This window comes from Malaclemys terrapin (assembly GCF_027887155.1).
Source record: "Malaclemys terrapin pileata isolate rMalTer1 chromosome 20 unlocalized genomic scaffold, rMalTer1.hap1 SUPER_20_unloc_1, whole genome shotgun sequence".
Classification (NCBI taxonomy): domain Eukaryota; kingdom Metazoa; phylum Chordata; order Testudines; family Emydidae; genus Malaclemys; species Malaclemys terrapin.
The window spans coordinates 691,687-712,268 of NW_026530188.1; the positions used below are offsets into that span (position 1 = coordinate 691,687).

Genomic DNA, 20,582 nt, shown 5'->3' on the forward strand with positions numbered 1-20,582 from the left:
CCGGGGACCCCTCCGGGACAGGGCAGGGGGGCTGGTCACCCGGGGACTCGTCGGGGCGGGACAGGGGATCGGTTATCCAGGGACCCCTACAGGGCAGGGGGGCTGGTCACCCGGGGACCCCTCTGGGACAGGACGGGAGGTTGGTTAACCAGGGACCCCTCCGGGACAGGACAGGAGGGCTGGTCACCCGGGGACCCCCGTCTGGCATCAGGACACAGGCGCCACCCCCCCACACACCTTGGGCAGCTCGGCACAGCGGGACGTCACCCCATACTCGATGGCCGCCTCCTCCCAGCCTCCTGGCCCCCGGCCCCCCGCCGTGTAACAGGCCCGCCGGGTCCTCTCCACGGCCGCGTCCAGCTGGGCCAGCGGGAAGGCACACAGGGCCGTCTGCGGGCCGGGGGTGGCCGTGGCCCCCTGCCCCACGGCCGCCAGCACGAAGAGCACGTCTCCCCGGGGGGGGCGCCAGCTGGGCTAGGTGCCCGGCCCGGGCCAGGTTGTAGTGGCGCCCGCGGGGGTCCCGGCACTCCAGCGGCACCTCGGCGTAGGAGTAGAGGTGCAAGTCGCGGGCGCAGAGGCGGGCCAGGTAGGGGCGATAATCCAGCTGCCCCTTGGCGCCGCGGCGGGAGAAGAGCAGGTAGACGTGCCCGCCGGCCGCGTAGGCCCCCGCGTAGCTGTTGTTGTAGTCGGAGAAGTCGCCCACCACCAGCTTGCCCATCCCCTCGCTGGAGAAGGCGCCGGGCCCTGCCAGGGGCCGGATGGTGACGGGCGGGATCCCGCCGGAGAGCTTCCCCGTCAGCCCGCGCCCCACGAAGAGCAGGTCCCGCCCGGCCTGCCGCCCGAGCACGCCCACCGTGGCCACCCGCGGCTCGTTGGCCGCCACGAACTGGCTGTCGCCCGGTTCCTCGGGCCGGTAGAGCACCCGGCCCACGTCGGCCAGCGCCCGCTTCTCGCACAGCCCCTGCGCCAGCTGCCCGCAGACCACCAGCTCCCCGGCCGCCTCGTTGGGCAGCAGCAGCTTGTTGGCGTTGTCCGTGGGGCGGGCTTGGGGGCAGTCCTGGGGGTCCCGGAAGGGGAGGCACTCGGGGCTGTCCAGCTCCGGCCCGGTCCGCGCCCGCCCCTCCAGCCCCAGCTCCGGCGTCAGCTGGTACAGGGCGTTCACGGCCCCCACGTACACAGTCCCCGAGCCGCTGGCGCGTGCCAGGTGGTTGAAAGTGGCGTTGGGGGCGGAGAAGGAGGGGTGGGGGCGGGAGGGACAGAGAGGGGCGAGGAGGAGGAGGAGGAAGGGGGCCAGGAGGGGGGGCATGTCTGAGGCCTGAGAGAGAGAGAGAGAGAAAAGGGGGACAGGGTTAGGGGGACCCGGGAGATGGAGCACCTACAGCCTCCGGGGAGAGAACCCAGGAGTCCTGGCTCCCAGCCCCCCCTGCTCTACCCCACCAGACCCACTCCCCTCCCAGAGCCGGGGAGAGAACCCAGGAGTCCTGGCTCCCAGCCCCCCCTGCTCTAACCCATCAGCCCCCACTCCCTTCCCAGAGCCGGGGAGAGAACCCAGGAGTCCTGGCTCCAGCCCCCCCTGCTCTAACCCATCAGCCCCCACTCCCCTCCCAGAGCCGGGGAGAGAACCCAGGAGTCCTGGCTCCCAGCCCCCCCTGCTCTAACCCATCAGCCCCCACTCCCCTCCCAGAGCCAGGGAGAAAACCCAGGAGTCCTGGCTCCCAGACCCTCCCCTCCATCTGCAGGAGAATTTAGGATGGAGATTGAGTCTGCCCCCTACCTCCGCACGGGCTCACTGAGGTCTCTGCTCAGACCTTTGGGGGGGGGCACACTACAGTGAGAGCTCGGGGGGGCACAGGAGCACACCACAGCGTCGGGGGGCTCAAGGGGGGGAACCTAGAGCACGGGACCTGGAGCAGAATGGGGGGGACCTGGGGGGGGACACTGGGGTGCGTGCGACAGGCAGGGGCCCAAGTGTGCGAGGAGACCAGGGATTCGCATGCTAGCAACATGCCATGGGGGGAAGAGACCCCTTGTGCTCCCCCCGCCCCCCCCATTCCCTGTCCAGGGCGGGGAAGTTCCCTCCCACCCCCCGCCCCAGGCTCAGTGCAGCTGGGACAAACTGCTCCGCCCCCCCCGTCCCTGGGGGGGCACCAAGGAGTGAAATCCGGCCACTGACACACACACACCCCCGCCCCTGGCACAGACACGCGCCAGATGGGGCCGTCTGGAAACCCAGAGGCACAGCTGGTGGGGTGAGGAGCCGGGAGAGAACCCAGGAGTCCGGGCTCTGCCCTGACCTGTTGCGGGGAGGGGGAGGGGGGGTTGTCAATGACTCCACCAAGCGGCAGCTCCCTCCCAGCCAGGCGGGGGGCGGGGGCGGGCTGGGAATCAGGTCTCTCCCACAGGCCCCAACATGTCTGCCCCCCCCCCGCCCCTCGGGATGTGGGGGAAGGGAGAACCAGACAATAGGCTGGGGTGGGGCAGAAAGGGAAGACAAAGGACCCTGAGATCCCGCCCCTCCCCACAGGGAGAGAACCCAGGAGTCCTGGCTCCCAGACCCCCCTCTCTAACCACCAGCCCCCACTGCCCTCCCAGAGCCGGGGAGAACCCAGGAGTCCTGGCTCCCAGCCCCACCTGCTCTAACTCACCAGCCCCCACTCCCCTCCCAGAGCCGGGAGAGAACCCAGGAGTCCTGGCTCCCAGCCCCCCCTGCTCTAACCCACCAGCCCCCACTCCCCTCCCAGAGACGGGAGAGAACCCAGGAGTCCTGGCTCCCAGCCCCCCCCGCTCTAACCACCAGCCCCCGCTCCCCTCTCAGAGCTGGGGGGAGAACCCAGGAGTCCTGGCTCCCAGCCCCCCCCGCTCTAACCACCAGCCCCCGCTCCCCTCTCAGAGCTGGGGGGAGAACCCAGGAGTCCTGGCTCCCAGCCCTCCCGCTCTAACCACCAGCCCCCACTCCCCTCCCAGAGCTGGGAGAGAACCCAAGAGTCCGGGCTCCCAGCCCCACTCACCAGGCAGCTGCAAGGGGGTCTCAGCTCTCACCCCTGGGCTCGTCCCGTCTCATTCTCCTGCTGGGGGGGAGGGGAGGTGAGTGGGGGGGGGGGCTGGGGGAGATTCGAGGCTCCGTCAATGAGCCCCTCTGTTCTCCCCCGCGCCAGCCCGCACCCGGCACCCAGCACCACAGGGGCCCATTATCCCCACGGACAATGGGCCGTCAGGGCCTGGCACAAGGCCCCCAGACCCCCCAGTAAACAGGGGCTGCGGGTCAGGAGTGAGGGGCACCGGCCAGGCTGGGGGCGGGAATGAGGGGCGCCGGCCGGGCTGGGGGCTGCGGGGCGGGAGTGGGGTGCGCCGGCCGGGCTGGGGGCCCCATGGGGCTGCGGGACGGGAGTGAGGGGCGCCGGCCGGGCTGGGGGCCCCAGGGGGCTGTGGGTCGGGAGTGAGGGGTGCCAGCCGGGCTGGGGGTCGGGAGTGAGGGGCGCCGGCTGGGCCGGGGGCTGCGGGTCAGGAGTGAGGGGCGCCGTCCGGGCTGGGGGCTGTGGGTCAGGAGTGAGGGGTGCTGGCCAGGCTGGGGGCCCCAGGGGGCTGTGGGTCGGGAATGAGGGGCGCCGGCCAGGCCGGGGGTTGCGGGGCGGGAGTGAGGGGCCCCACTGACCCTGCCCCCCCCTCCCCAGGCAGGGGGGGTCAGGGTGATCCCTGGTTTATTTGCTGGGGGTTATTCATTAACCGCTGGGTGACTAAGGGATCTTTGAATTCCCTGCCCCCCACCCTTGGCAGCACAGGGCGCCCCTCACTTCCAACCCGCAGCCCCTGCCAGCCCCCTCGCCCCCCCGCTGGCTCCAGGCTGCCGAGGGAACTGGGTCCCTGGGATCAGAGGGGGACGTGGTCCCCATCCCTGGGGGCCGGATATGGGCACTGGGGGGCTGCTGGGCGGGCGTCCCAAAGAGATCGCCCCAGCCAGGCCTGGCCCAGCCCGCGTCGATGTGGGGGCCACGGCCAGACACCTGGGTTCCCTGCGTGTGTGCCCCCCCCCCCCGGACCCTGCCCCTCTGCCCCACAGCGCCCACTGCTGGGACAGGCTGGGGAATGCAGCACCAGGGCCTTGGCCCCCGGCCCAGCCGCCCCCGCAGTGGGGGGGGGGGCGGTGCCCATTGAATGCCAGGCTTTGTCCTGGCCATGGGGGCAGATGGGGGAGGGGGGCACAGGCTGGGCCTGATAACAGACAGGCCGGGAACAAAGGGAGCCTCTGGAAGCCTGGGCTTGAGGGGGGGGCATGCCCCCCCCCCGAGTTAACCCCAGGGGTACCAAAAGGCAGCCCCCCGCTAGCCCAGCCCGGCCCCCCCGCAGCCCTGCTGGTGGCCCTCACTCCCGACCCGCAGCCCCACCGGTGCCCCTCACTCTGAGGCTGGGGGCAGGGACGGGGATAATGGGGCTTTCAGCGCTGCTCGGGGAATGGGACGGGGGCCCAGAAACACTCGGGGGCCACAAAGGGAGACGTCAGCCCCACTCAGAGCGTGACGGGCTGGGGGGGGCGTGAGGGGCCTGGAGCCAGCAGAGGGGAGCGGTGTCAGGTTCTGGGCTGACCCCCGGCTCCATGATCACACCCCTCACTCCCGACCCACAGCCCCTGCCAGCCCAGCCCTGCCCCCCCCCAGGCCCTGCCGGTGCCCCTCACTCCCGACCCACAGCCCCTGCCAGCCCAGCCCTGCCCCCCCCAGGCCCTGCCGGTGCCCCTCACTCCCGACCCGCAGCCCCTGCTAGCCCAGCCCTACCCCCCCCCCAGCCCTGCCGGTGCCCCTCACTCCCGACCCACAGCCCCTGCTAGCCCAGCCCTACCCCCCCCCCAGCCCTGCCGGTGCCCCTCACTCCCGACCCACAGCCCCTGCTAGCCCAGCCCTGCCGGTGCCCCTCACTCCCGACCCGCAGCCCCTGCCAGTCCAGCTACTGCCCTGCCGGTGCCCCTCACTCCCGACCCACAGCCCCTGCTAGCCCAGCCCTGCCCCCCCCAGCCCTGCCGGTGCCCCTCACTCCCGACCCGCAGCCCCTGCCAGTCCAGCTACTGCCCTGCCGACGCCCCTCACTCCCGACCTGTGTGCACGGGCTGCGCTGGCTGTTGGCAGCTCCCCGCACGCCCTGTCGTGCCAGCCTGGCCCGGGTGGCCCAGGGGGGGGGGAGCCCAGAGCAGCTGGAGGGGGGGGGGGGCGCGGTTCATTTAATCCTCGTGCAGCGAGAGCAGCGGAGATGGGAGCAGAGAGGAATTAACCTGGGGGTGGGGGAGGCGAAATGGGGGAGCCCCTGGACAAGGCAGAACAGGGGCTGCAGGTCGGGAGTGAGGGGCACCGCCAGGGCTGGGGGGAGGGGGGCTGCGGGTCCTACTCCCCCCTCCCCCGCCGGTGCCCCTCACTCCCGACCCGCAGCCCCCAGCCCGGGCGGGGGGGGGGGGGGGCGGATAATCGCTCTGTTTGTTGGCTAAGCCGGGGCAGCTCTAAGGGATTTACAGCCGGACAAGCCGAAGGCCCCCGGGGGGGGGGGGCAGGGACACTGATCCCCCCCCCCAGCGGATTAGAGCCACCGGCGTCGGGAATCCAGCCCCGAGTTAACCCGGGGGGGCGCCTGGGGTCACAGGGGCTCCGGTTCGGGTGGGGAGAGACACCCAAGGGGGGCGGGCGGAGGGGGGGGGGCTCCCCAGGATGGGGGTGCGGCAGGGAGCCAGGCTGCCCGGGGGGGTCCTGATTTGTACCCCTCCATACTGGGGAGCTCACGCTGCCGCATATTCAGGGAATTGGGGTTCACTGGCTCTAGGGGGAGGGAGTGGGGGTGCAGACAGAGTTTTGGGGGTGACGTTGGATAGTGAAGGGGGGAGATTTGGGGTCTCCCTAAGGAATTCCCAGCCACCCCCCGCCCCAGATGAAAGGGGGCGGATTCGCGCCCTAAGAAGCGAGCCGCCGCCAGAGGGACGGGGGGAAACTGAGGCAGGACTGGGTGGGCGGCAACCCGGGGTGCGTTAAGGAGATGGCTTGGGGGGCAGCCGCTCCCCACGTGCCCCGCCCCCCGGTCACCCCCTACCCGGCTGCGGCGCGGCCGGTCCCGGCTCGGAGCAGAACTGAACTCGGGGCTGCACCAGGCTCCCCCCACAATGCACCACGACCAGCCCGCCCCACACCCCGCCCCACCGGGACCGACTCGCCGGGCCGCCCGCGCCCCCTGCTGGCCATGGCTGGAAACTCACAGCCCCGGACGCCTGGGTTCCCTCCCCAAAGCACTCACCGCCCCGAACTGCCAGGGAAGAGCGCCCCATAGCGCCCCCCCCCCCGCCAGCCCCCCATAGCGCCCCCCAGCCCAATGAGTCACGCCAGACATGGGGGTCTCTCTTGGTTTCTTTTACTGGCTCTGTCGGCCCATAAGGCACCAGCGGGAGGGGGGGGGGAGGGGACTGATCTGGTTCTTAAACCAAATTCACAGTGTGCACCCAGCTGCGGATTTCAACTGATTTCACTTTACATCTGTTTAAGAATCTGAATTAAGGTTAAACTGAATTAAGAGCGTCCAGATGGGGGTTTAAACCAGTTTGACCAGACCAGTTGTTTGAGTGAATTCAGCACATCCACATGGGGCTTTAAACCGGTTTAAGTCATTCCTACAGCGAATTCAGAGCATCCACACCAGTGGACCTGTGTCTGCCACACGCAGGGGAATCGAAGTGACGCCCGGTTCCTCCTCACCCCCCCCCCAGTGGCTACATTCTCCAGGCTGTGCGTCCGGGGGGTCCTGGGGCTCTGGGATCAACAAGCTCCCCCCTGAAAATGCTGGGGGGCCATGAGCATGTCCCACTGCCCTTGTGCGCCCCACACTGTCGAGGGGTCCAGGGTGAAGCCGGAGAGAGGCCTGGGGGGTTCTTGGCAGTGGCCCCACTGGGGCAGTGGATTCTCTGGGGCGCCGTGAGGGACTGAGGTGCTGGGGGGGTGAGAACCCCCATTTCACAGTACAGGCCGCCCCCTATCGCAGGGGGAAGAGGCATTAAGTGCACTAAAATGTGGGGTGCTGCAGAAGACCCCTGAAATGCTCAGTGATGGGGGGCAACTGGGGAGCTTGGGGGGAGGGGCCCCATCCTTCAATCACTGGGAGATGGGGGGGCAGCCAGGGTCACCCCAACTCCCAGGGGAGGCTTAACGCCCCCCACACACACCGTATTGGGGCGACAGGAGGCGCTGGCCGGGCTGGGGGCTGCCCCAGCATTTCAGGCCGAGCTGTGGGGGGCCCCGGCTGGGCCAGGGGGGGCGTCGTCCCCCAGGATCTGGCAGAGCTCGGCCAGGCGCTGCTGAACCCGGGGGACCCCGGCCAGCTGTGTCTCCAGCCGCTGCTTCTCCTCGGTCAGCGAGAGCCGGGCGGGCCGCGTCCAGACGCTCCAGCTTCCAGCCGCCCTCCCCGTCGAACTGCAGCACGTGGGTGTGGTACTTCCTGGGGGGGAGGCAGGGTCAGTGGGGCCCCTGACTCCCACCCCGCAGGCCCCCTGGGGCCCCCAGCCCGGCGGTACCCCTCACTCCCGCCCCACAGCCCCCTGGGGCCCCCAACCCGGCCGGTACCCCTCACTCCAGCCCCGCAGCCCCCTGGGGCCCCCAGCCCGGCCGGTACCCCTCACTCCCGCCCCGCAGCCCCCTGGGGCCCCCAGCCCGGCCGGTGCCCCTCACTCCCGACCCGCAGCCCCCCAGCCCGGCCGGCTCCCGCGGAGGGACATGGGGGCTGCTGGGAGAGGGGCCAGGGGACTAAGCGGAGGGGACCCATGGGGGGCTCAGGGAGAAGTGGGCAGAGAATCGGGGGGTGCTGTGCAGGGGGGGGCTGGGAGGAGGGGTGGGAGGAGGGGTTGATACATGCGGGGGGGGGCTGGGGAGCTCCCTGCTGTGGGGACGCCTGGCTAGATACTCCCCCCCCCGCCCCCACAGAGACTGGCCCCGCCCCCTCCTGCATTGGGGGTCAGGGTTAAGGTCAGATCAGAGCTGGGGGTCGGGTCAGGGGGCGGGGTTAAGGTCAGGAGGTGGGGTTGGGCTGGTTGAGGTCAGGGGTTCGGGTTAATGCTAAGGTCAGAGGTCAGGGACTGGTTGAGGTCAGAGGTTGGATGGGGGAATGCCCCCCCCATCACAGGGGGGAGGAGTCAGGGAAGGGGGGATGTACCATGGAGATGGGGGTGCATGGGAAGTACCATAGTGTGTTGGGGGGGGGGGGAGAGAATGGGGGAGGAGGGGCTGGGGCTGGGTTGTACCATAGCAGAGGAGACTGGGCCATACCATAGGAATGTCTGGGGCTGGGAATGGGATGTACCATAGCTGGAGGGGGAATGGAACATACCATAGTGAATGTTGGGGGGAAACTGAGATGTACCATAGTGTGTGCGGGGTGAATGGGATGCATCATGTTGGAGGAGTGTGTGTGTGAATGGGATGTTCCAGGATGGAACATACCATAGTAGTGGCTGGGGCTGCGAATGGGACATACCATAGCGAGCGTTGGGGGTGAAACTGGGATGTACCATAGCAGGGGAGAGTGCACAGGCCATAGTGAGGGAGTCTGGGGCTGGGAATGGGACATACCATAGCAGTGGGGAGACTGGGATGTACCATAGCAAGGGGGGGAGCAGAGGCTGTACCATGGCAGTGGGAGGAATGGGATGTACCATAGCAGGTGTGGGATGGGACATACCATAGGAGTGACTGGGGCTGGGACTGGGCTGTACCACAGTGAGTGTCGAGGGGAGAATGGGATGTACCATAGAAGGGGAGGGAATGGGACGTACCACAGTGGGGGAGGGGGAAATGGGACGTACCATAGTGAGGGCCGGTGGGTTATGGAGAGCAGCGAGATCCCAGCATCCTTTGCGGCTTGGAAGATGCGCCCCTCTACATCGATGCTCACGGCGCTGGTGCACTCGTCCAGCAGGGCGTACTGCGGCCTGGGGGGCAGACGTGAGGCTGGGGGGGACAGCCCCCCCGAGCCAACTCCCCCCCAACCCCACAGCACCTCCCCCTGGCAGCAAGGGGAGCAGCTACCACCCCGCCCTGTCCTCCCACTCCCTCCCCCATCACCCCCCCGGGGGGGCAGGGACTCAGCCGCAGGGGGGCGGAGGGGGGAATCCACGTGGGGGGAGGGGCATCCCGGGGGGAGGGTCACTGACCTGTGATAGAACATCCGGGCCATCCCCATTCGCTGCTTCTCACCCCCCGACAGGACGTCCTTCCAATCGCTGACGGCCTCCCAGCCTGGCCCCGCCCCCGCGGGGGGAAGAAGATGCCTCATTGGTCATTCACTCGGGGGGGGGGTTAGCTCTTCCCCCATCACCCTCTGCCCCCCACCCCATCACCCTCACTCTGCCCCATCCTCCCCATGGCCCCCCCACCCCATCCCCCCATGGTCCCCCTGCCCTGATCACCCCCACTCTGCCCCATCCCCCCCACTCTGCCCCATCCCCCCTATGGCCCCCCTGCCCTGATCCCCCCCACTCTGCCCCATCCACCCTATGGCCCCCCCACCCCATCCCCCCCACTCTGCCCCATCCCCCCATGGCCCCCCTGCCCTGATCACCCCCACTCTGCCCCATCCCCCCTACGGCCCCCATGCCCCCCCACACCCACCTCCCTCCCGCTGGACGATGTAGTTGAGGCTGACGACGCTGAGAATCTGCTCCAGGTGGGCGTCCGTCAGCCCCTTCCGCGCCATGTCCTGGGCGGTGTCGGGGTAGATCACCTGGTCCCGCAGGGAGCCCACCGACATGTAGGGCCTACGGGAAACATGGGGGGTAAACAAACTCCCGGGCCCCCCTGCGCTGACCCACCGGCCCCCACACACCTCCCAGAGCCGGGGAGAGAACCCAGGCGTCCGGGCTGCCCGCACCTCTGGGGGACGTAGAACATGCGCTGGGGGGGCGGTTTGTAGAGGACCCCCCCGTAGGCCGGCCAGAGGCCCCCGAGGATCCGGAACAGGGAGCTCTTCCCGCAGCCATTGGGGCCGGTGATGAGAAGATGCATGTCCCCGTCCACCTGCAGGGGGAGCCAGACAGACGTGAGACCCCCCCCTCCGACCTGCAGGGGGGCAGAGGGGGAAACCTGCCCCCCAGCTCCCCCACCCCCCCGATTTCCGCTGGCTCTGCCCCCTCCAGCGCCCCCCACAGCCTCTCCCTCAGCCCCCTTCGCTCCCTGGTCCCCCCCCCAGCCCTGCCGGTGCCCCTCACTCCCGACCCACAGACCCTGCCAGCCCAGTCCTGCTGGTGCCCCTCACTCCCGACTCGCAGCCCCCTGCCCCCCAGCTCTGCCGGTGCCCCTCACTCCCGACCCACAGCCCCTGCCAGCCCAGCCCTGCCGGTGCCCCTCACTCCCGCCCCGCAGCCCCCTGCCCCCCAGCTCTGCCGGTGCCCCTCACTCCCGCCCCGCAGCCCCTGCCATCCCAGCCCTGCCGGTGCCCCTCACTCCCGACCCGCAGCCCCTGCTAGCCCGGCCCTGGGCTCCCCTTTACCCTGAGGTTCAGGCTGACCACCACCACGTCCCCCGTGGGGGTGATAATTGGGATGTTTTCACAGATGATTCCATTTTCCACATCCACGACCCGGCCTGGGGGTGGACGGAGGCAAAGGGGGGAGGGCAGAGAGAGAGAATTAATGGCAAGGCCCCTCCCCTCCAGCAGGGGGCGCAGCTGTGCGGGGACACACACACGGGGGGGGGCACGGGCCCCTCCCCTCCAGTGGGGGGCGCGGGGACACACACACATTTCAGAGAGGACCCATTTTAGCGGGACCCACAAAAATGGCTGCCCCGGGCTCACCGCGAATGCTGAGGGGCCCCTCCACGCGCACTCCGTGTCTCATGGCGGCCATGGCCTGGTCCCCGCCCTCCTCCGCCTCGCCGGGCCGGGCAAAGCGCCCGCGCTGCACGTCCTCAAAGACATGGAACATCTCATAGACCCGGGCGGTGTAACCGGCCAGCTCCGTCACCTGCGGGGCAGGGAGTTAGAACCCAGGTGTCCGGGCTCCCAGCCCTCCCGCCCCGTCCCCTCCCAGAGCGGGGGAGAGAACCCAGGCGTCTGGGCTCCCAGCCCCCCCGCCCCCTCCCCTCCCAGAGCAGGGGAGAGAACCCAGGCGTCCGGGCTCCCAGCCCCCCCCCCGCACCCCTCCCAAAGCGGGGGAGAGAACCCAGGTGTCCGGGCTCCCAGCTCCCCCACTCCCCTCCCCGAGCCGGGGAGAGAACCCAGGTCTCCGGGCTCCCAAGCCCCTGCCCTCTCCCCTCCCAGAGAGGGGGAGAGAACCCAGGTGTCCGGGCTCCCAGGCCCCCACCCACCCCGTCCCTTCCCAGAGCCGGGGAGAGAACCCAGGTGTCCGGGCTCCCAGCCCCCCAACTCCCTCCCAGATCCGGGGAGAGAACCCGGGTGTCCGAGCTCCCAGCCTCCTCCCTCCAGAGCCGGGGAGAGAACCCAGGCGTCCGGGCTCCCAGGCCCCCACCCGCCCCGTCCCTTCCCAGAGCGGGGGAGAGAACCCAGACGTCTGGGCTCCCAGCCCCCCCGCCCCCTCCCCTCCCAGATCCGGGGAGAGAACCCAGGTGTCCGGGCTCCCAGCCCCCCAACTCCCCTCCCCTCCCAGAGCCGGAGAGAGAACCCAGGTGTCCGGGCTCCCAGCCCCCCAACTCCCTCCAGAGCCGGAGAGAGAACCCAGGTGTCCGGGCTCCCAGCCCCCCAACTCCCTCCAGAGCCGGGGAGAGAACCCAGGCGTCCGGGCTCCCAGCCCCCCAACTCCCTCCAGAGCCGGGGAGAGAACCCAGGCGTCCGGGCTCCCAGCCCCCCAACTCCCTCCAGAGCCGGGGAGAGAACCCAGGCGTCCGGGCACCCCCTCACCTCCTTGTAGGCGGCCATGACTCTTTCGGCAGCGTCGGCAGCCGCGGTGAGCAGGTTCCTGGCCGTGGTAAAGGCCTCGGTCCTCTCGCCGATCAGCTCCTCCTCCTTCATGTCCAGCGCCGCCCGCTTCACCTGCTCCGAGTCTGGGGGGGAGCGGGAATCAGGGGGGACAGATCTACCCTCCTGGTCCCCCGCGGCCGCCCCCAACACGCTCTGCCTCTCCCAGCACCCCAAGCGCCCCCCCGGCCGGCCCAATGTCCCGCAGCCCAGCTCGCACCGGGCCAGCGCCCCCTTCTGGCAGCCCCCCCCCGCGGCTCCCCACTGCCCTGCCCTGATGGGGCCCACCCCACCCTGGGGGGCACAAACGGGGGACTCTTGCGTGGGAGCAGAGTGCCCATTTCACTCGGGATCTGGCCCTGGGGCACCCGCGGCCGGGATCCCACGTCCGGGGCCCACCGTTCCGGAAGGACGAGCCGGGAGAACCGGCCTGCGGGCGAGAGACGCGAAGGGGGGACCGGACCCCCGTCTACGTGGGGAGCGGGCTCGTCCGTCCAGCCCAGGAAGGCCGAACACGATCCAGCCTGGGAATAAGGGGCCGGCCTTTCCAGGGGAGATTCGGCCGTGCTGGGCTCTCCCTCGCTAGCCGTTTGGACTCAAGGTGGGACGGGGCTGGAGGTGATTTCGGGGCTGGCAGTGGGGCGGATGAGGGTCGCCTTGGTCCCGATGCGTGGCTGCCGGAGAATCGAAACGGGGGCTCGGCCGGGGCAGGCAGGATGGGGCACGTTTTGGGGAGCAGGCGGGATCGCTGCGTGGGAAGCACCAGCCCGGCAAGGAAGAGACGGGCGGCCTGCGGGCTTGAGGCTAACGCCAAATCGCTGGCTGAAAACCAGGCCCAAGTCCTGGCGATTGGGAGAGAGGAGGGTGTCCTTGGCCAGCACCAGGCTCGGGAGTTCCCGTCCAGACCGACATGGAGCTGGACCGGCGGCTCCCCGACATGGCTTGTCCGCGGGAGGCGAACGCGACGGGGGAACCAGCGCAGGGCAGACAGCGAGAGCGGTGCCGACGACGCGAGACCCGCGGGGGGTTGAACCCCGGCGGACGCAGCCAGGGAGGGGACGAGACCGAGGGCGCGGAATGGAGAAGGAAAGAGGAGAATCGTGGAACGACGGGCGGCTTGGCGAGGGGGGAGCTGGGCAGGGGCCGGCGACGCCCTGAGCCCGGGAGCCAAGCGCCGTCCGGCCGCGTTCAGGCCCCGTTTCCACCTCACTGGGCCAGGCCCGGAGGGTGGTGCTTGGCTCCCTCGGTGGCTGGTTCGCCCAGTTCCCGGGGGGCGCGATCCAGCCGCCGGGTCCCGTCCGGCTTCGCAGCGCGACGGGGCCCCTCGGGAACGCGGCTGGGTGCCCGCTGCCTGCGCCGTCCGAGAGGGACCGGGGGGGCTGGGGCGGGACTGGCGTGGCCGCGCTGCAGGCAGGGGCCAGGCCAGGAACAAACTGGAGACAGCGACTCAGCCTCCGTCCTGTCCTAACCCGGGCACCCCCCCAGCTTTCCCCAGAGCCCCCCAGCGCCCCTGCCAGCCTGTCCCAGTGCCCCCCATGCCCCCATCCTTCCCCAGTGCCCCCAGCCAGCCCCCCATTGCCCCTGCCAGCCTGTCCCAGTGCCCCCAGCCAGCCCCCCATTGCCCCAGCCTTCTCCAGAGCCCCCCAGCGCCCCTGCCAGCCTGTCCCAGTGCCCCTCAGCCTTCCCCAGAGCCCCCCAGTGCCCCTGCCAGCCTGTCCCAGTGCCCCCCAGTACCCCCAGCCAGCCCCCCATTGCCCCAGCCTGCCCCAGAGCCCCCCAGTGCCCCCAGCCAGCCCCCCATTGCCCCAGCCTTCCCCAGAGCCCCTGCCAGCCTGTCCCAGTGCCCCCCAGTGCCCCCAGCCAGCCCCCCATTGCCCCTGCCAGCCTGTCCCAGTGCCCCCAGCCAGCCCCCCATTGCCCCAGCTTTCCCCAGAGCCCCCCAGCACCCCTGCCAGCCTGTCCCAGTGCCCCCCAGTGCCCCCATCCTTCCCCAGTGCCCCCAGCCAGCCCCCCATTGCCCCTGCCAGCCTGTCCCAGTGCCCCCCAGTGCCCCCATCCTTCCCCAGCGCCCCTGCCAGCCTGTCCCAGTGCCCCCCAGTGCCCCCATCCTTCCCCAGTGCCCCTGCCAGCCCCCCATTGCCCCTGCCAGCCTGTCCCAGTGCCCCCCAGTGCCCCCATCCTTCCCCAGTGCCCCTGCCAGCCTGTCCCAGTGCCCCCCAGTGCCCCCAGCCAGCCCCCCATTGCCCCAGCCTTCTCCAGAGCCCCCCAGCGCCCCTGCCAGCCTGTCCCAGTGTCCCCAGCCTTCCCCAGAGCCCCTGCCAGCCTGTCCCAGTGCCCCCCAGTGCCTCCAGCCAGCCCCCCATTGCCCCAGCCTTCTCCAGAGCCCCCCAGCGCCCCTGCCAGCCTGTCGCAGTGCCCCCAGCCTTCCCCAGAGCCCCCCAGAGCCCCTGCCAGCCTTCCATTGCCCCAGCCTTCCCCAGAGCCCCCCAGCACCCCTGCCAGCCTGTCCCAGTGCCCCCCAGTGCCCCCATCCTTCCCCAGTGCCCCTGCCAGCCTGTCCCAGTGCCCCCCAGAGCCCCCAGCCAGCCCCCCATTGCCCCAGCCTTCTCCAGAGCCCCCCAGCGCCCCTGCCAGCCTGTCCCAGTGCCCCCCAGTGCCCCCATCCTTCCCCAGTGCCCCTGCCAGCCCCCATTGCCCCTGCCAGCCTGTCCCAGTGCCCCCCAGTGCCCCCATCCTTCCCCAGTGCCCCTGCCAGCCTGTCCCAGTGCCCCCCAGTGCCCCCAGCCAGCCCCCCATTGCCCCAGCCTTCTCCAGAGCCCCCCAGCGCCCCTGCCAGCCTGTCCCAGTGTCCCCAGCCTTCCCCAGAGCCCCTGCCAGCCTGTCCCAGTGCCCCCCAGTGCCCCCAGCCAGCCCCCCATTGCCCCAGCCTTCTCCAGAGCCCCCCAGCGCCCCTGCCAGCCTGTCGCAGTGCCCCCAGCCTTCCCCAGAGCCCCCCAGCGCCCCTGCCAGCCTGTCCCAGTGCCCCCCAGTGCCCCCAGCCTTCCCCAGTGCCCCCAGCCAGCCCCCCATTGCCCCTGCCAGCCTGTCCCAGTGCCCCCCAGTGCCCCCATCCTTCCCCAGCGCCCCTGCCAGCCTGTCCCAGTGCCCCCCAGTGCCCCCATCCTTCCCCAGTGCCCCTGCCAGCCCCCCATTGCCCCTGCCAGCCTGTCCCAGTGCCCCCCAGTGCCCCCATCCTTCCCCAGTGCCCCTGCCAGCCTGTCCCAGTGCCCCCCAGAGCCCCCAGCCAGCCCCCCATTGCCCCAGCCTTCTCCAGAGCCCCCCAGCGCCCCTGCCAGCCTGTCCCAGTGTCCCCAGCCTTCCCCAGAGCCCCCCAGAGCCCCTGCCAGCCTGTCCCAGTGCCCCCCAATGCCCCCACCCAGCCCCCCATTGCCCCAGCCTTCTCCAGAGCCCCCCAGCGCCCCTGCCAGCCTGTCGCAGTGCCCCCAGCCTTCCCCAGAGCCCCCCAGCGCCCCTGCCAGCCTGTCCCAGTGCCCCCAGCCTTCCCCAGAGCCCCCCAGAGCCCCTGCCAGCCTTCCATTGCCCCAGCCTTCCCCAGAGCCCTCCAGCCCCCCCCAGCTCACCGCTCTCCGAGTAGCCGGTGGCCGTGACGATGGGCACGGCCACCATGACCAGCCCGGCCGCGCTCCACACGTACTTCATGAGGAATTGCTCCAGCATCACGTACCAGAGACGCTGCAGCAGCACCAGGTCCAGGTGGGCGGCCAGTGCCCCGTAGCACCGCTGCAGCAGGGCCAGCTCCGCCTGCGGGGGGCGACAGAGAGCGTCAGGGGCCACAGGGAGCGTCGGGGGCCCGGCTCGGCCTGCGGGGGGCGACAGAGAGCGTATGGGGGGCGACAGGGAGCGTCGGGGGCCACAGGGAGTGTCAGGGGCCACAGGGAGCGTCAGGGGGGCGACAGGGAGCGTCGGGGGCCCGGCTCCGCCTGCGGGGGGCGACAGAGAGCGTCAGGGGCCACAGGGAGCGTCGGGGGCCCGGCTCGGCCTGCGGGGGGCGACAGAGAGCGTATGGGGGGCCACAGGGAGTGTCAGGGGCCACAGGGAGCGTCAGGGGGGCGACAGGGAGCGTCGGGGGCCCGGCTCCGCCTGCGGGGGGCGACAGAGAGCGTCAGGGGCCACAGGGAGTGTCAGGGGCCCGGCTCCGCCTGCGGGGGGCGACAGAGAGCGTCAGGGGCCACAGGGAGTGTCAGGGGCCACAGGGAGTGTCAGGGGCCCGGCTCCTCCCAGGGGGGGCCACAGAGAGCGTCAGGGGCCACAGGGAGCGTCAGGGGCCCGGCTCCGCCTGCGGGGGGCGACAGAGAGCGTCAGGGGCCACAGGGAGCATCAGGGGCCCGGCTCCGCCTGCGGGGGGCGACAGAGAGCGTCAGGGGGGCGACAGGGAGCGTCGGGGGCCCGGCTCTGCCTGCGGGGGGCGACGGAGAGCGTCGGGGGCCACAGGGAGCGTCAGGGGCCCGGCTCCGCCCACGGGGGGGCGACAGAGAGCGTCGGGGGCCACAGGGAGCGTCAGGGGCCCGGCTCCGCCCACGGGGGGCGACAGAGAGCGTCGGGGGCCACAGGGAGCGTCAGGGGCCCGGCTCCGCCCACGGGGGGCGACAGAGAGCGTCGGGGGCCACAGGGAGCGTCGGGGGCCCGGCTCCGCCCGCAGTGGGGGGGCGACTGAGGGACTTGGGGGAACCCACGCCCAGGACCCCCCAGTGGTGCGGATTGTGCACTAAACAGGCTGGAGGGGAGATGGGGGGTGATTAGGGGGTGCTGGGTGGGGGAAGGTTGGAGTTAGTGGCGCTGGGGACAGGGAGCCCTTCTGGGGTGCCAGTGGTGGCACGGAATGGGGCGCTTAACCCCAGAAAGGGAAACTGAGGAAGAGAGAGAAGGAAGTAGAACCAAGGCGAGAACCCAGGTGTCCTGGCTGCCAGACCCCCCCCCCACACACACACACACACAGCTGGGGGGAACCCAGGCGTCCTGGCAGCCAGACCCCCCCACACACACACACAGCTGGGGGGAACCCAGGCGTCCTGGCTGCCAGACCCCCGCTCACACACACAGCTGGGGGGAACCCAGGGCAGGACTGAGGAGGTGGGGCAGGCGGGTGCAAGGGGTGACTCAGGGGTGAGTCCCCAGCGAGCAGCCCCGGGCAGGGGCCTGTCCTGGGTCAGTCCCGGGTCAAACAGCCCCGCACACGGCCTGGGGGGAACTGGGCGGAAGAGAGACGTAAACAAGGCGGAGAGACTGCGAAGCCGGAGCTCCCGGGGGCTGCTGGCCCTTTAAATCCCCCCCACTCCCCTCCCAGAGCCGGGGAGAGAACCCAGGAGTCCGGTATCCCAGCCCCCCCCCCCTCTAATCACCGGACACCCCCCCCCCCCAAGAGCTGGGGAGAGAACCCAGGAGTCCGGGATCCCAGCCCCGCCCCCCACGCTCTAATCACCGGACACCCTCCCCCCAAGAGCCGGGGAGAGAACCCAGGAGTCCGGGCTCCCAGCCCGCCCCCCCTGCTCTAACCACCAGCTCCCACTCCCCTCCCAGAGCCGGGAGAGAACCCAGGCGTCCGGGCCCCAGCCCCCCCTCCCCCTCTCTAATCACCGGACACCCCCCACCCCCAAGAGCTGGGGAGAGAACCCAGGCGTCCAGGATCCCAGCCCCCCCCCCGCTCTAATCACCGGACAACCCCACCCCCAAGAGCTGGGGAGAGAACCCAGGAGTCCTGGCGATCAACCCCCCCACCCTGCTCTAACCACCAGCTCCCACTCCCCTCCCAGAGCCGGGGAGAGAACCCAGGAGTCCGGACTCCCAGCCCCCCCTGCTCTAACCACCAGATACATCCCCCACCCCAGAGCCGGGAGAGAACCCAGGCGTCCGGGCCCCAGCCTCCCCTCCCCCGCTCTAATCACCGGACACCCCCCACCCCCAAGAGCTGGGGAGAGAACCCAGGAGTCCAGGATCCCAGCCCCCCCCCGCTCTAATCACCGGACACCCCCCACCCCCAAGACCTGGGGAGAGAACCCAGGAGTCCTGGCTCCCAGCCCCCCCTGCTCTAACCACCAGCCCCCACTCCCCTCCCAGAGCCGGGGAGAGAACCCAAGAGTCCTGGCTCCCACCCACCCCCCACTCTAACCACCAGCTCCCACTCCCCTCCCAGAGCTGGGAGAGAACCCAGGCGTCCGGGCCCCAGCCCCCCCGTGCCCCGGCACCTGGTGCCCTCCGTAGAAGGCGATCTCCTCGGCGTTGGCCACCACCCGGGCGTGCATGTAGCGCAGCTCCCCCTTGCGCCGGGCCTCCTCGGCCACCAGCTCCCCGAAGCGGGGCGAGCAGCCCCGCAGCACCTTGGCCGTCAGGCCGACCACCAGGCCGGCGATGGCCGAGGGCCAGGCCGTGCCGGCCCCCTTGGCCCGGGCCGCCCCCAGCAGGGCGTAGGAGGTGACGGCCACGTCCAGCACCGGCTTGGTCAGGTTGGAGTAGAGGTGGGCCACGGAGCCGGCGAAGGCCACCAGGTCCTCGGTGAGCGACTGGTCCGGCGCCCGCAGGCGCCCGTCCATGGTGCTGACGCGGTAGTAGGTCTGGGCGCGGAAGTAGAGCCCGTAGGCGTGGGCCACCAGGCGGCCGCGGAAGGCCAGGCCCAGCCGGCCCTCCAGGTAGCGGATGGCGCTGTTGACGAAGGTGGCGGGCACGGCGATGAGAAGCCACTGGAGCAGCAGCCAGGCGAAGCGCCGGGGGCTCTTGCGGACGATGGAGCGGGCCAGGCGCCCGTCCAGCCGGGCCACGTAGACCGAGAGGAAGGTGCGGCTGGCCAGGGCGGCCGAGTGCAGGGCCAGCAGCCCCGTCTCCGGGCACAGCGGGCCGGGGAACAGGAGCCGCAGCAGGCGCAGCAGCCGTCGCAGGAAAGCCCGGTTGACGCTGGGCGCGGCGTCTTCTTCCGGCCACTGAGCCACGGGCCGGCTGTGGCCCGAGTCAGGCCCGGGCTCCGCGCTCCCCGCGTCGACCCCGGGCTCCGCACCGGTGGCCCTGGGCTCAGCGCTAGTGGCCCCGGGCTCCGTGCCGGTCGAGGCGCCCACGGGCCCCGGGGCCACGGGCCGGGAGCCCGCGGTGGCCCGGCGCAGCAGCGGGTACAGTTTCCGGGCACCCAGGGCCGCCACTGTCAGGGCCACGGCCGCCCTCCTGGCTGTCACCCCCCGGGCCAGCCGGCCGGCTGCCCGGCTCGTGGACCACGGCATGGGGGTGCCACGGGACTGCCCCCCCCCGCTTCACGGCGCTGGCCCTTTAAGAGCCCCGCACCCCCATGCACCGTCCTGCTCTGCGCTCAGCTGGGAGCGAAGTGTCAAGTCCGGCTCCGCCCCTGTCCCACAATGCCCTGCGGGGGGGGCGGGCACTGCTGCGGGGAAGCCCCGCACCGGGCACTAGGTGGCGCTGGGGCTCCACGGATGGGCCACGAGGGGCGGGACCTGGGTTCGGGGCGGGTTTAATTCTAGGGGGTGTGGCTATATGCATCCTGGGGGGTAAGGGGAGGAACTGAGATCCGAACCTGGCCCGGCCCCCATTGCAATCAGGAGTGACTCCGGATTGAGCCCCCGGGAACTGAGATCCGAAGGGGGACTGACACCAGATTGGCCCCAGGGGAGCTGAGCTCACAACCTGTCCCTGTCCCCATTGCAATCGGCGGTGACTCTGGATTGAACTGGGGGGGCTGGATTGAACTGGGGAGATGCAAAGGGGATGACTCCGGATTGAGCCCGGGGGGGGGGCTGAGAAGCGAAGGGGGGTGACTCCGGATTGACCTGGGGGGGGCTGAGAAGCAAAGGGGGGTGACTCCAGATTGAGCCTGGGGGGGGGGGCTGAGAAGCGAAGGGAGGTGACTCCAGATTGACCGGGGGGGGGGCTGAGAAGCGAAGGGGGGTGACTCCGGATTGACCCGGGGGGGGGCTGAGAAGCGAAGGGGGGTGACTCCGGATTGAGCCCGGGGGGCTGAGAAGCGAAGGGGGTGACTCCAGATTGAGCCCGAGGGGGCTGAAATCCAAAGGGGGGTGACTCCGGATTGAGCCCAGGGGGGCTGAGATCCGAAGGGGGGTGACTCCGCATTGACCCAGGGGGTGGTGGGGAGAGGCTGAGATGTGAATCTGGCCCATTGCTCGGTCCCTCGGGGGCACCCATGCTCAGGGTGCAGGAGCCTGAACAGGCCCATGGGGGGGGCGCTTCCCGGGCAGCCCTGGAATCCCTTCCCCTCGTATTCATTCTCATGACACCCCCGTGGCCGGGCCCCCCCACGCCCCACATCTGGCCAGCCCAGCACGCGACACCTCTCCCCTCCATCCCCCAGCTCGGGACCTGCGCTCAGCTCCTCGCTCTAGGCCTTGGCCCGGCACGGGGGTCCCTCGGGCTCTTCGGGGTGCACTCTGTTCCGGCTGGTCCTGACTCTGCCCCAACCTAACTAGACGGGGGAAACTGAGGCACAGAGCAGGGGCAGCAGCCGGCAGAGGGAGCTGGGCTGAGAACCTGTCGTCCTGGGTCCACAGTCCGGGGCTGCTATCGCGGGCATGTGATCTCCATGGCGGGGGCAAAGGGTGGAGTCCCCGGGGGGGGCAGTTACCTCCCCAGCCCCCGGGGGATGTTTTACA

The 20,582-nt window shown here is 70.8% G+C and overlaps 2 protein-coding genes across 2 annotated transcripts in view; both read right to left on the reverse strand.

Annotated features, from left to right (window-relative positions):
• Positions 1-6,083, reverse strand: part of PLXNB3 (plexin B3) — a 33,515-nt gene extending 27,432 nt beyond the window's left edge. The window contains 3 exon segments of the mRNA XM_054014938.1: positions 238-462; positions 464-1,315; positions 6,064-6,083. Coding sequence (XP_053870913.1) covers positions 238-462; positions 464-1,306 — 1,068 coding nt within the window. The 5' untranslated portion in view covers positions 1,307-1,315; positions 6,064-6,083.
• Positions 6,084-6,361: 278 nt separating this feature from the next.
• ABCD1 (ATP binding cassette subfamily D member 1) lies at positions 6,362-19,279 on the reverse strand. The gene is given in 11 exon segments (XM_054014900.1): positions 6,362-7,384; positions 7,386-7,455; positions 8,816-8,941; positions 9,164-9,248; positions 9,621-9,766; positions 9,880-10,025; positions 10,498-10,592; positions 10,804-10,972; positions 11,866-12,008; positions 15,543-15,723; positions 18,165-19,279. Coding segments are annotated over 11 exon segments (2,331 nt in total). The 5' UTR covers positions 19,185-19,279; the 3' UTR covers positions 6,362-7,234.
• Between the last annotated feature and the right edge of the window lie 1,303 nt (positions 19,280-20,582).